The sequence below is a fragment of the Trachurus japonicus genome, chromosome 16, assembly GCF_045865225.1.
Source record: "Trachurus japonicus isolate A0001 chromosome 16, Traja_1.0".
NCBI classification, from domain to species: domain Eukaryota; kingdom Metazoa; phylum Chordata; class Actinopteri; order Carangiformes; family Carangidae; genus Trachurus; species Trachurus japonicus.
Genome location: NC_140922.1, coordinates 4,762,722 through 4,776,435, shown reverse-complemented (window position 1 = coordinate 4,776,435; position 13,714 = coordinate 4,762,722). Strand labels below are relative to the sequence as shown.

At 41.7% G+C, this 13,714-nt stretch overlaps 1 protein-coding gene across 2 annotated transcripts in view; it reads right to left on the bottom strand.

The window, feature by feature from the left end:
* The window catches only part of dgkb (diacylglycerol kinase, beta), a 102,069-nt gene that overhangs the window by 27,623 nt on the left and 60,732 nt on the right, over positions 1–13,714 (bottom strand). For both annotated transcript variants that reach the window (XM_085803503.1, XM_085803504.1), the window contains one exon: positions 10,844–10,908. In XM_085803503.1, the coding sequence (XP_085659629.1) occupies positions 10,844–10,908 (65 nt within the window). The remainder of the gene's footprint in view (positions 1–10,843; positions 10,909–13,714) is intronic.

The following is a 13,714-nucleotide window of genomic DNA, read 5'->3' as shown; positions in this document are numbered from 1 at the left end:
GGGGCCAGACTAAGAATGGTTCAAGACATGGTTCAACATTTCTCCCAAAAAATGATCATGATCATTCAACAGTGATGAATTAAAATGTGAAACAGCAAATCAACACACAAGACTTGTCTACATTTTTAAGTTTAAATGGATTCTATATGCTGAAGCAATGTATGTTTGATTGATGTCTAAATCTATTCTCTTTAGCCTGGGGTGCATCACCTGTGGCCAGAACCACAGCTCCAATTCATTAATCTGATATCTCTGCAGTTATTTCTGACTCCTATCTCCCATACATGTATATGAAGTCTCTGTCAAACACAACCACACACATGCGGCACACACTCCTCTCCCACACACACAGGTAACTTTTTGTGAGTATACAGTACGCATGTGCGCGCACACACACACCTTTTCTTGACCTTTTTCCAGTTTCTTTTACAGGCCAGTGTTGGTTAGTGGCTGAAATCATATTCTGAACAATTAAAAAGTACAGTGATCTTAAAGGTAGAGTCTGGAGATTTTTGCTCAAATATAAACACTACTTAAACAAATGAAATCCGGCTTAATCATCACCTACGGGCTTTCAGTCCTGTGTGGTGGTGACTGTGTCCGCAGTTTTATTTTGTTGTGCATCTGGGTGGAGAGTTGTGTCTTCTCTCCAGCCAATGACAGGGCTCAGATGAAGTTTTCTGCAGCAGAGTAGTGCCGCTAGGCCTGCTAGCTGTCACGGATGCTAGCAAGCGTATGCAGTGGATCCTATCAGCCACCGATAGCACCCGCTAGCTTGATGCTAACTGCCGCTAGCGGTGGCGGCTAGCATCCACCACTAGCACCCACCTTCCAGCTCAACACAACGACCCTCCTACTTGTTGCAACATAATTCTCGAGGTTCCTGTTGTTGGTGACGGCCGGGTATCGGCCCACCGCTCCAGCACTTCACTCAGACTGTATTTCCTTTTCTTTGCTGTCCTGACAACTGCTGCTGCTGCTGTCAGGGGCAGAAGGCTGCTAGAGAAGAGGGGCCCAGTTTCAATGTCACAAACTACAAAGAACAAACCTTCAGACTCTACCTTTAAACTGAAACATTTGTGTTATACTTTACCACCATGATACATCGACTTGAACCCCTAATTGAGGGAATTGTTTAACACCTGATGTGAACTTAACAAAGCAATACTGCTAATTAATGAATTCATATTGTTTACAAGGCCTGAGAGGTGTTCGTGCAATGTGCTTATCTGAGGTCTGACACCTCCAGCAACACTTCAGCAGGGAGAAGTTGGTTAGATTTGACTTTCTGCAGTGAGAGTGTGATTCATCTTACTTCATTAACCTTGTGAGAGCTGTCAGTCACCTCAGAGGTTGTCTGTAGCAGCAGCCATTACAACCCATAGGTACATTTTATTGTTAAGCACCCTAGTGGCTGTGGTAATTATGACAGGAACAAAGAAGTTGCGTGAACCCGAGCTAAATACGTTTACTTGTTGTGACCACGACAGAAAAGGTTCTCTAACCTGTAGGAAGCATGTATTTTGACCTTAATCACTCATTCACTTCTGCCTCCGTACTATCCAAGGAGCTCTATGTACAGGATTACACAGTGATAAACATTCAGGTAATTTCCTCAGTCTTTCAGCACAAGCACAATTGCTTGGCTAGTGACCACTGGTTGGACACTTACTATTCATGATTGAGTGATCCTACTATAAGTCCACTATAGAGGGAATAATTCTCACTATACATTCAGACAGCCCCACAAAATGGCAAACCCAGTATATAGTGGACTACAGAGAGTAATGAGTGATTACGGATGCTAGGTACCAGGTATCTCTGATCCCTGGTACCTTAAAGGGATAGTTCGGGTCTTTTGATATCACCCAAATGGCATCCCCATCACCGGTTACCTGCTGTGACACTGCGTCCCGTGAGTGGAGTTCCGGCCTGGTTTCGGTGCTGACGAATGTAGTCCGACTAGTTGGCTGGGGTCACGAAAATAAAGCGTTTTTCTTCTCAAAACAATATGCGTTCAAAAGAGTGATACATTTGCATCACAAAACCGTTGTCCACGAAAAAATCTGACCTCGCAATCGCTTGGCGCTATTTTCTCTCCCTCCGTATCACTGCACGCTGCCGTCTACACGGCTGTGCGCGTTTCCATCAGCTGTTTCACTGAGTTTACTGCTCGGATAGTTCACATAAACATATCTGATTATGACACAAGTGATGAAGCCATCCCTTGTTTTAGCACAGAGCCAAAGGAAGAGCTTTATGAACCTGATGTGATGCTGAACCTCGTCAGCCAAAATAAAAGCCAAATAAGTTACATACTGGGGCTTTAAACAGATCATTACCTTCAGGAAAATTACATATTCCTCTTGGTTTGGGAATTGCTGAACACATTTGGAATAAAGTGAGTTCACATAAACTAAACAACAAAATATATAACGAAGTGTAAAAGTCGCATACTATGACTTTAAATAATGATGGGCTACACGGGCCAGGTACTGTAATTTACAGCTCAAATCTGGCAGGGAAAAATGAAGTATATAATCACTGAATATAATGTCTTTGAATAAAAATAATTGATCTTAATTTTATCATTAATCAAAGTAAATTTGTGGAATTATCATCATTAAATAATTGACATGAATTTTTTTTCATACTGTGCAGCCCTTCTACCGAACGTGCAGATTCTTATGTTCACTTGAGATTATGTGTGTTTGTGTGTGTGTGTGTGTGTGTTCCCACTGAGCAGGGGACAGGGCCACAGGTGAGATCCCTCTAAATTACACACAAGTGGTCATTAATTATAAATGACACTTCGGTCACATAAACGATTTCATCCTCAAATGAGGTCTGAGGGCGGCCGCTAGAGAGGTCCGCCATACTTACGTGTGTGTGTGTGTGTGTGTGTGTGTGTGTGTGTGTGTGTGTGTGTAAATGAGTGTGTGTGCATGTGTAATTTAGAGCGCCATCACCTGTGGCCCCGTTCCCAGCTCGGCGGGAAACACACACACACACACATGTGCAGGCGAACGCACACATTATGATGGGTGTGTTGATGGGTGCGTGTGTTGGTGAATCCGGCGGCCCCATCCAGCACATGGCAGGGCTTTGATGAACATACTCATTATGCTAAAGAGTGCTCCATGCCTGGGCTTCCCTGTGCCTTCAGGAAAGGTTAACTCAGGATGGTTACACAGCACAGCGAGAGCCTGTGGGCGCACGGGGGCACAGCGGCTCTGGAGGAGTGCGCTGATGGTGTTAGATGTCTCAGGACCAAAAATAGATGTGGGTATGCAGAGCAAATATCATGGGAACATCAAGGCGCCGTGATTGATGCCGCAGAATAAACAAACATTGCAGGTGAAGCCACAGCGGCTTTCACGCCGCAGACGAAAGGTCCCAAATCAGATGTTTCCTCTCACAGATGTGACGTCGTGTGATGTGTGTGGAGAGGAAAGAGCTGTGTGATTAACAATGAGGTTCAGTACAGATCTTGAACCAGTCTTTTTGAGCTAATTATTATATGGTGAATAAAGATTTGTTTTAATTTCACTCGTACTGTGTGAAACAAAAAGATACAACTTAATATGAATAGAAAAATACCATACTACCATACCATATTCTAGGTCTTTTGTGCCTTCTGCCATTAATTTGTTGAATGCTGAGCTGGCTTGAAGCTGTAGTTACCGTAGTACAAGTACTGTTGTTGACAATGTGTTTTTTTATGAATATTGCCCTATTTATGTATTTACAGTATTGTCCTACTTATTGCACTTTTTATCTTACCTGATCTTAATTTGCACTGTCTCGCACTTTCCTCCTCACTTGTATGTATGCTCGTGTAAATGAATGAGGTGCAATGGTCAACTGTAGAAACAGAATTGCCCTGGGATAAATAAAGTAATCTCAACTCAACTCAAGTATTAATGTAAAAATTGGCGATTTTAATTGTGATTAGTGACCAATTCCCAGACAAGTATGATGCAACGATTATCAACGTTGGATCAGGTGTAGGGCTTTCACCACACATGCACTGTCCCAGCTGCTCAACTAACCTGTCCCACTATGAATGCTCCCTATATGACCTTTTTTCCTGGCCCAACCTATCCCAAGATTCATTGCACAGTGGCAATGAAAGCCAACACTCAGTATGTTTGCATGGCACTAGTCCGACTGAGACTGGACTTCTCCAGATCCGACTAAAACGCCCAGATAATGCAATTAGAAACCAATTTCAGTAGTGACGGCACAAACTGTAGCATGGAAGAAGGACTGTTGTTGTAACTAGGGCTGTCCCGATTGTCATATTTTGATAATCGAAGCTTCGCGGACATAAAATCGATCAAAATCGAAGCTTCGACTGCCGGGGGGGTGCGTGATCGTAGCAGAAATAATAAAAGTAATCACAAACAAACACAGCATATCTCCAAAATCAGGCAGGTTTCCAGGATGCCAAGTAGCCTACTCATTTTAATGTAACAATTGCCGATGAGAACCGGTGTCAAAAAGTACAAAAGGACAAAAAAAATAAAAAAAATCGATCACGGACTTCATGATCGTTTACCATGGCAACGAACGAAGCTTCGAATTTTTTGGGTCAGCCCTAGTTGTAACCATCCAATAGCATACGCCGTTCTCGTCTGCCTTGCAAAATCACCATAACCACAAGGGATAGTGTGCTTCTCATCTGTACTGTAAGTACGGCGTTCAGTATGAACAAAGCTGTCAGATTCTCCATGTTCTCGCTGTTCAAAATACCTGTTTGCTGCCTGACTCATTTATCCAGTTGTTCACTAAGTGACGTAATGGCTCAGCTGGAGAGGGGTTCATATCAACCCACTGAGACGACGCACAACGCCACCTATGTTGAGGTGGCAGACATGTTTCTGTCAACTATTGGATTTTCCCTGTTGCATGTAAACTGGGACAAGGACGAAATTCCAGCTAGAAAAAGCATTTCCATAAGGAAAATGCGTGCATGCTGAAAGCCATTGCTGAAGCCATGCTAAATTAGGAGAAGAAATTGACAAAGAGAGGAAGTACAGGAATGACATGCAAAAAATACAAATGAGGCAGGAATCAAACCCTGGACCTCATGATAGGCAACCCAGCAAGCCAACCTCTCAACCACAGAGAACCTGAAACATAAAGAGTTTTAGACTGTCCAATAAGAGCTGAATAGTTGAAAGTGTTGTGAAAATTTTACAAGTTGAATCAAGTGTGGTGGTGAAAGATGGCAGGATTTGAACCAGCGACCTTGGGGCTGGCAAGCAGTCACCTTACTACTGGACTATAGCATGCTTTCAGCATCCACACTAATGAGACTTCAGCTATGAGCATAGCTATGCAAATTCACTGACTGACAGGAACTCCTCCACAGACCAGGCGGTTTCATTTCAGTTTGGCCTCTGCAGTCACAGCGGCTACAAAGGGGCCACGCCTTCAAAGACCACATCCTCCAACAGGTGTGGTCTATCTGTGAGGACTGTGAGTTATTCAGGTTAAAGCCACCAGTCAGATCAGGGCTGAAGAGGCCTTTTGGATGAGATATGCAACGTCTTTGAGAACAAAGTCAAGTTGTCTTTGTAGACCTGTAGAAACATTCTGAGTTTCATTAACCCTGACCTGACTGGTGGTGAGTAAGGAGCCAACACTGACTGATGTTCTGCTTGAACAATGAGCTTTTGGTTAAGCTGATGAAAGTGAACTTGAAGTTGCAATGATACAAGGCACAGGACACAGTGTAACAGCAGCTGATGGCTGAGGCTGATCCCTCCTCCTTCTCAACCAAGTCTGTAGTTCTCACTTTAAAGGTCCAGCGTGTAATAATTGGCAAGGTTTAAAATCTGAATACAAATAAATATCTGAATACACAAAATATGTGAAAACAAATATTTGATTAAGGATTAGGACGAGGATAAGGAGTGTTTTACCAACTTGTAGCTGGAGCTAAAACAGAATCAGTTGTCAGAAACACATCCATAGGCACTGTGGCCAGTTCTGTTCCGAGTACAATGTGATCTGGGCTGATTGATCTTATAAAATCATCCTATAGTTCATGTACTGTAGGAGTTACACATGAAACGGTGAATGATATTTTCTGCACAAGTGATCACCTGCTTTACAATTTCTTTAAAATCCATTCAAATATCCCTCAAACTGAGAGACAGATGAACCAATAGGAAAGCAAAATGCTTGACTTGACTGTTAAGAAAAAGGGTTCAAGGAAGGACCATGTGAACATTGTGTGTTTTATATTATAAAATAAAAGCAGTATAAAAGGGCGAATCAGTTTAACTGCACAAAGTTCATAATCTTAAAAACCCTCTCTTTCTCTTCCTCTACTCGTCTTTCCTTGTTTCTTTCCTTCTGAATCAGAGATTAGTGTGTAATTACATGAGAGATCAGCAAAAAAAAGAGGGGGGTGGGGGATAGTATATTTTAACAAGGCAGTGGAGGAGGAGTGGCGATGGGGGAGGAGGTGGCGCAGCCCTCGTCACGGGCCGACTGATTGTCTGCTTTTAATCCTCGACCTCATTATCACCTCCAGGTCCGGCAGTGGCAGTAAATGAATCTATCTGCCGAGTGTCAAATCTTCACACCTTCACCCTGGTAATCACCCCAAGGTGCAAATACAGAAGATGGATAGAACAAGGCAGAGATGAGGGGAGGGGGGAGAGAGGGGGGGTGGAGAGGGGGGACGTATGACCCCTGCATTTCATCAACAATATCCTCTCATTTCATTATGAAGAAAAGCTACATGATGCTGTTTGCTTGGTAATTAAAGCTGATTAAATATTCAGCTGCTTTAAGGTCAAACTATGACAGAACGTATAGATTTGCTACATATGAGACGTAAAAGAGCCATTACAGCTGTCAGGATCAAGTCTAATCACTTAGTGTTTGACATTTTCTATTTGTTAATTTATCTATTTATTTTGACCTTGAATTCTGTTCAAAGGCAGGACAGGGTGTAAAAATATTTGGAAAAATAAAGATACATCAAAATAAATAAAATAAAAATATGCTAAGATCCAACACATTCTTTAATTTCTTTCTTCCATTTTTTTTCTTTTTTTTTCTCTGAACGGCCTTTTCTTATTTTTTGTCTCATTGTATTGATATTAAAATAACTGTATAATGCAGATCAACAGTGTTGGAGAGCTGGATGTGTAATAGAGAGTGAAAGAGAGTTTAATAATCCAAATTTTAAAAATGTAATGATCAATTTTATTAAAAAACCAACATATATTTGAAATATTGACATTAAAAGTGTGTATGTGTGTATGTATAAAACATTTCTCTTTTCACATGCTTATAGCTGAGCTCTTTTTAAGAACTTTAAACTTTATCTATTTTCTTTTATTTTACTTTTATTTGCTCTTGCTTTTAACTCTGTTTTTAGTGTTTGTTTTTATTCTGTTTTATGCTTTTTTAAAAATGTTTTATGCTTCTTTTTTTAATGTTTTGTCTATATGTAAAGCACATTGAGTTGCCTTGGTATGAAATGCGCTATATAAATAAAGCCTTGCCTTGCCTTGCCTATGTGTAGGTGTGTAACTTTCACTGTCCACTTCCAGTTCCTTCCATGCATTAGAATATAAAAACATCAACTCATCAAATCCACTGTGACACTAATCCACTGATCCACTAACAGTGCGTATTTCAAATGCTGAAAAATGGAACATCTCTATTTGTGGTAATAAAATATGTGACAGGTACGTATGACAGGTGATAGGTATCAGGTACGGCAGTAATTAGTTACATTTCACCTCTGGAAGAAGTTGCTTGGTAACTGTAAAAAGCTGTTAATTAAAAAATGGTGTGGTGTAATATGACAGTGTCATTTTACTGTGTAATATCACATGAGAAGTTGTCGTATTTGAGGTAAAAAAAAAATAAAAAATCATTCAATCGTGGGATCACCCCACTTTTTGTGATAATGTTCATTTAACTTAAATTATAAGGGAATCAGCTAATAAACTAATCTGGTTTCAGAACAAGATTTTCAAATTGGTATCTTTGTTTTTATCAGTGTTGTTGTAATGAATATTTTGATATATTTTTCATCAGTGCTTCTAGGCCACAGTGGAAACACTTGAATGCTACACATTCATTTCTGCGCTAAGTGAGTTTCATGATTTCTGAACCTTGTTAAAAACTCATAAGACATGTTGGAGTCGCTCCACATTCTCCTCATTCAAACTTATTGCCGACTTGTTACGAGCGAAATAAAATATTTCCCCCGCCGAGACGAGCCGCTCTTCTCCTCCACTGTCACTGAAGTTCCTGAGAAACAGCTTCCGGCTGCAGGAAAATGACTCGCTGATAAGCTGCAATATACGTCCAATGGACACAGGCCCTTTGGACAAATCCAACAAAATCTATGCTACCTTGAAAAACTATAATCATGCATTATTGAATTGGCAAGGATAGTGTGTAATAGAGAGATCCTAAACCCATTCCCCCTCCTGAATTATTAATTGGATTCAAATAACAGACAGAATAATTTTCTTAAAATATCTCAATCATTTTTCACAAAGGCTTAAAATGGGGGTAAAACAACAGAGATGTTGGTGCATGTGTCCTGCATGTGGACAGAGGACGAAACCAAAACAAACTGTTTAAACGGAGAATTGATGAGGGAGATGTGGCGGCCATGTTGGAGCAGCAGCAGGACCGTGGCTGCCCGACGCTCCCTTTGTTGAATCGGGGGAATCAACCCTAACCCTGCGGTCTCTCCACCACGGTGGCACATCCCTCGTAACCAACAGCAACCATTACGCAACCGCGCTGTTTACTCTAAACACTGTCTACTCCCCTTCACTTCCGCCTGCGTGTGCAGCAGCAGCAGCAGCAGCAGCAGCAGGAGGAGAGTTGGCTAAATGTTGTACTAAAGCACAGGGTAAAATATGATAATGAGTACAAATGGGATTATTAGGAGGCCGCGTGTCATCAGTCTGACTGATCCACCATGTCAAACTAGCCAAGCAAATTCAATTAGGCTCGCAATTACTCGCCGGCGCTAGTGGAGACGTATTGGAGACGTTAAATATTGATGGAAACATAGATGCCACATTTGTTCTTCGCCAAAAGGTGAACGCATCTCCTCCAGGTAATCACCATCACTGAACTACAGAGCACACACACACACCAGTCAAACGTTTAATACACCCCCATTTATCCAGCTCTTTAAATTCACATAATTCTAAGTCTCAGTGTCTCTGATATTCAACCCTGGAACAAATAAACAACTGGAGCTTTTCATTAGGGATAGGCGAGTACCGGTACCAGGTATCGAGATCGGGCCGATACCGGCCTTATTTCAAAGTACTGTATCTGATACTTGTAAAGGCTGCTGATACCAGCTGAAGATTCTCAAAAAAAAAAAAAGTTTCTATCGTTCCTACAAATACCAGGGTTTCTACAATGTACATTAACACAGCAGCTTAATTATTACCGCCGCTTCAGAATCGGTCGGGGGAGACGCACAACCAGTTACCATCATGTTGTACGCTAAATACTAAATCTCATTAGGTGTCTCAACCCGCTTCTACTTATCAATAAACAACACCAATGAGGTTATTATAACCCAAAAGTTTAACACGACATGTCCTTTTTTGTGTTTAATCCTCTCCTCTCCCCGTTCACATTGATAAAGACACACAGCCATGACGCTGCAACTGACGCTGCAAGTCAACGTCTCTCTCTCTCTCTCTCTCTCTCTCTCTGTGCTTATAGCTCTGGAAAAAATAAAGAGACCGCTCCAAAATGTTTTTAATAAATCAGCTTCTCTACATGTCTGGCAGCCATCGATTCCAGTGTCTATTGAACTCCAACACAAGCACCTCACTCTACTGAGCTGATCACCTGAACCAAACCATATTTAATGAGGAAGAAATATTATAAATAACAAAAAAACGTCCTTAGTTTAAAAAGTAGTGTTGTGTTGTTCTAAAATGAATATGAACTTGTTTTCTTTGCATTATACAAGGTGTGAAAACACCAGAATTTGACCTGTTGCCATTTTCTGCAAATAAATGCTCTAATGACAATATTTTTATTTCCAATTTGGGAGAAATTTTGTCAGTAGGTTATAGAACGAAACAAAAGTGTTCATTTTACTCAAACACATAGCTATGAATAGTAAAACCAGAGGAACTGATCATTTTGAAGCGGTCTCTTACAATCAGTGTATCACAGTCGTGCAGGGCAGCAGTGTACTACCAGTGAATCACAGGGTGTGGTAACACAGTTTGTTCCAACACCACCTTCAGACCTGTTCAAAGTGTGGACCTGTTTGCATCAGCTTCTGACTTCCATCTACTTCTATCGCTGCAGAAAGTTTTATATGAAGTTCATAAAGTCTCTCTCAGCTGGTGGAGACCTCTGCAAAACCATAATTTCCTAGAAAAATCAGGATCTATAACCCTTCACCTGTAGTGTTTACACCAGTCTGTTGTAATGAAGTTGATTTCTTCATGGCTGTTTCTACATTTTAGACTTTTTCAATCACCATCATTGGTATAAAAATAAAAAATGGGGAGCATTAGCATGATTAAATCCTCAGGACAAACACGTCTCAAAAACGGACACCTTCCTGAAGCCCAAGACGTGAGACTGTCAGTACATTATTAAACTGATAAGTGCCAAACTAAATTGGGCCCTTATGAAATACAAAGTAAAAAATTCATGACAAAGCATCATTTCAGTGGTGGTCTGTGGGCTGGTGTTGGGCTGGGGGGGGTTCTTGTTGTGGTACTGTGAGTGGTGGCTGACGGTGGACCACGTTGGAACCTCTCATCATTTCCATACTGACAAAAAAATCAAGCCAGTATAAACGTACCTGCTGTTAAACTTCTCAGGATGCTTCTCCCTCATGACGTGGAAACGATGTGCGATGGAGGCGTCCTGGAAGACAAACATCACATCTGTAAGTCAGGTTAAGTTTGTTCAGATATTATAGTAAATATCAGGGGTGTGTATTGGTAAGAACCTGGTGATACGATACGTATCACGACACAGGAGCAACAATAAGTTATATTGTGATATATTGTGATACAATAAGCAAGATGATATATTGTGATTTTTTTTCTTCCTTTTTTGACTGTGCTAACGCTGGAGATGTGATCAGCCGTTCCATTGGAGCAGAGTCATCAGTGGCTGAATGACATCATAGACTGTATAAAGCATGGACGTAGCACCGTGACACCACCCACTGGTTTGGGGGAGTCTGTTTTGTGATCCTACTACGGGCATTTTAACATCAGATTAGACTAGAGGTCTTCGGAAAAGTCCAACGACCTGAAAACCCGAGGTTCCGACCCGACCCGGCTCGGGTCTTGGGTCCATTCACAAGAAGTGACGCCGGGGCCGGGTTGGAACCGGTAGAGTTTGTCTCGGGGCTCGGGTCTCTTATTGTGAAAGGCCGGGTCCTACGGCACCCGAGAGGACCCGGTGATTGGCGGTCACAGCTGTCAATCACCCGGGTCCACAGGTTTTTAAGGGTTCGGTTCGGGTTCGGAACTCATATTTACAATAATAGCTCGGGGCCAGTCGGCTCCGGGTCCATTTGGGTTCGGGTCCGTCAAATTGGACCCGTGAAGACCTCTAGATTAGACTAAACGGTGATATAGTGACATGAAAAATGAGATATATAGGCTATAGCAAAACTCTCGTCCGTCACTACTGTTCTCATGCTGGTTTTCTACCAGGAAGTAGTTGTAAACAACAAGGAGATTCGTTCTATTCACTTGTTAAACCCACAACTCCCCCACAACTCCCCCGCTGAATGACACCCAAGACACACTGAGGACGGATTGTGATCCGATCGGCCAAACCACCTCCGAAGGTGTTCGGGAACGCATTGTTACCACATTGAACACAAGTGTACACAGTAATGTGCCCTTTATCCACAATACAACTATGGGGGCAGAAATACTTCTATTTATTTTCTTTTTGAATTTACCCGCGCAAATATATGATCAGATCTCAATGTGGACACTGGAGACGCATGTTAATGCCAGGTGTAAACGGGGTGTCAGAGTTTTAAATGCAACAAAAAAATGAACCACCACCTTGAATGTTTACATGTTAAAAATTAATACAGTGCTTTTGAATATTGATACAGTATTGTGAAACGATATATCCTTTCAGCCCTACTAAATATACACCAGTATGGGGGCGGTGCGTGGCGCAGTGGTTAAGGCGGCTGCCCCATGTAGAGGCTGCAGTCCTCAACGCAGGCGTCCCCTGTTCGGGTCCTGCGTCGGGCAGACCTTTCCTGCATGTCGTTCCCCCTCTCTCTGCCTCCCCCTTTCCTGTCTATCTCTACTATGGCTATCAAATAAAGGCATAAAAGCCAAAAAATATATACTTTATATATACACCAGTATCTACAGCCTATGATGAGACTGAAGGTATCTTAATGATTTAACCTTATGTCGCCATTTGTATCAAATTTGGTACATGAAAATACATGAGTTTTTGAGACCTCTACATCCTCACTGTGATTTTTTTCCCCTGAAAAACCTAATGTATACAATCAGATGCATGCAATGATCAGATAATCCACCAGGGTGCAGTTATTTATGCACCAGCAGGCCTTCACTTGGGACATAATAATATGGCCGCTGTCGGTCAGTGACTCAAATGTGTTTTCTCATGGATATTTCTGCCAATTTTGAAAAAGTTAAGGTAAGAAAAACTTAAAAATTGTTACTGAAACTTCAATAGGAATAGTACGGCATTGATGCAAAGTAAAACTACTTAATATTTCATAACTTATTTTATAGTAGAACCGTGTTGAACATGTGTGTATCAAAATAGATACAGCAGGTATGTACTGTAAGGTAATTTTCTATGCAAATATGATATGCAATTTTTTTGGGGGGTCCAATTTCAAATTGTTTTTAATTTTCTGACAATTATTTCATGGTCCAGGCTTTACCGGGTTAAAGCCTAGACATTTGGCCTGGTAGACCTGAGGACTGCTCCTCCTGGAGTCAGTGTCCATTTTTCTTGATAGGTGCACAGAAGTTCCTGTTGCAGCTCTACATTGAGCTATTCTCTGTTTAACTTTAAGATTACTGAAATGCAAACAATGCTTTTACATCCAGGAGCCCCTCTCCCTCATCAACCCTCTCAGCTTTCTCCAGTAGAGCGGCGACACCTTGTGCGTCCTCACCGTACAGTGTGTTTGTGTGATGAGGAGCCGTGTGCAGCGGGCCTGAGCCTGGGATGAAGAGCTATCGACAGAAGCCCTGATGAACAGCACGCCGTCTCCACACAGGCTAATTAATTAAACACACATTGTGAGTAATCACAGCTCCCAACTAACCTACAGGATGCTGCCGACACCCCGGCAACCAAGTTGTTTTCTCTCTCCCTGCCTTCACATCTCTCTCTCTCCCTCTCTCTCAACCAATCTCTCACCCAGACTCTCTCTCTCTCTCTCTGCGACCTTGGGCAGAAAGTACAGCCACATTTGAGTTCTTGGTGTTAAGGTGATACAGTCGATGCTACATATGCTAGTGTGGTGTGACTGACGGAGACACTTCAAGTATATTAACACCATCTCAGTCTGGTAGGACTGATAGTACTTAAGCGTGAACTTATATCAGGTGTATTTATAGTAAAAACCCACATGCAGCGCTGGATTTTGCTCCTACAGAGAATTCCTTTTAAATAACATAGAATTAATAAATATACATTGGAA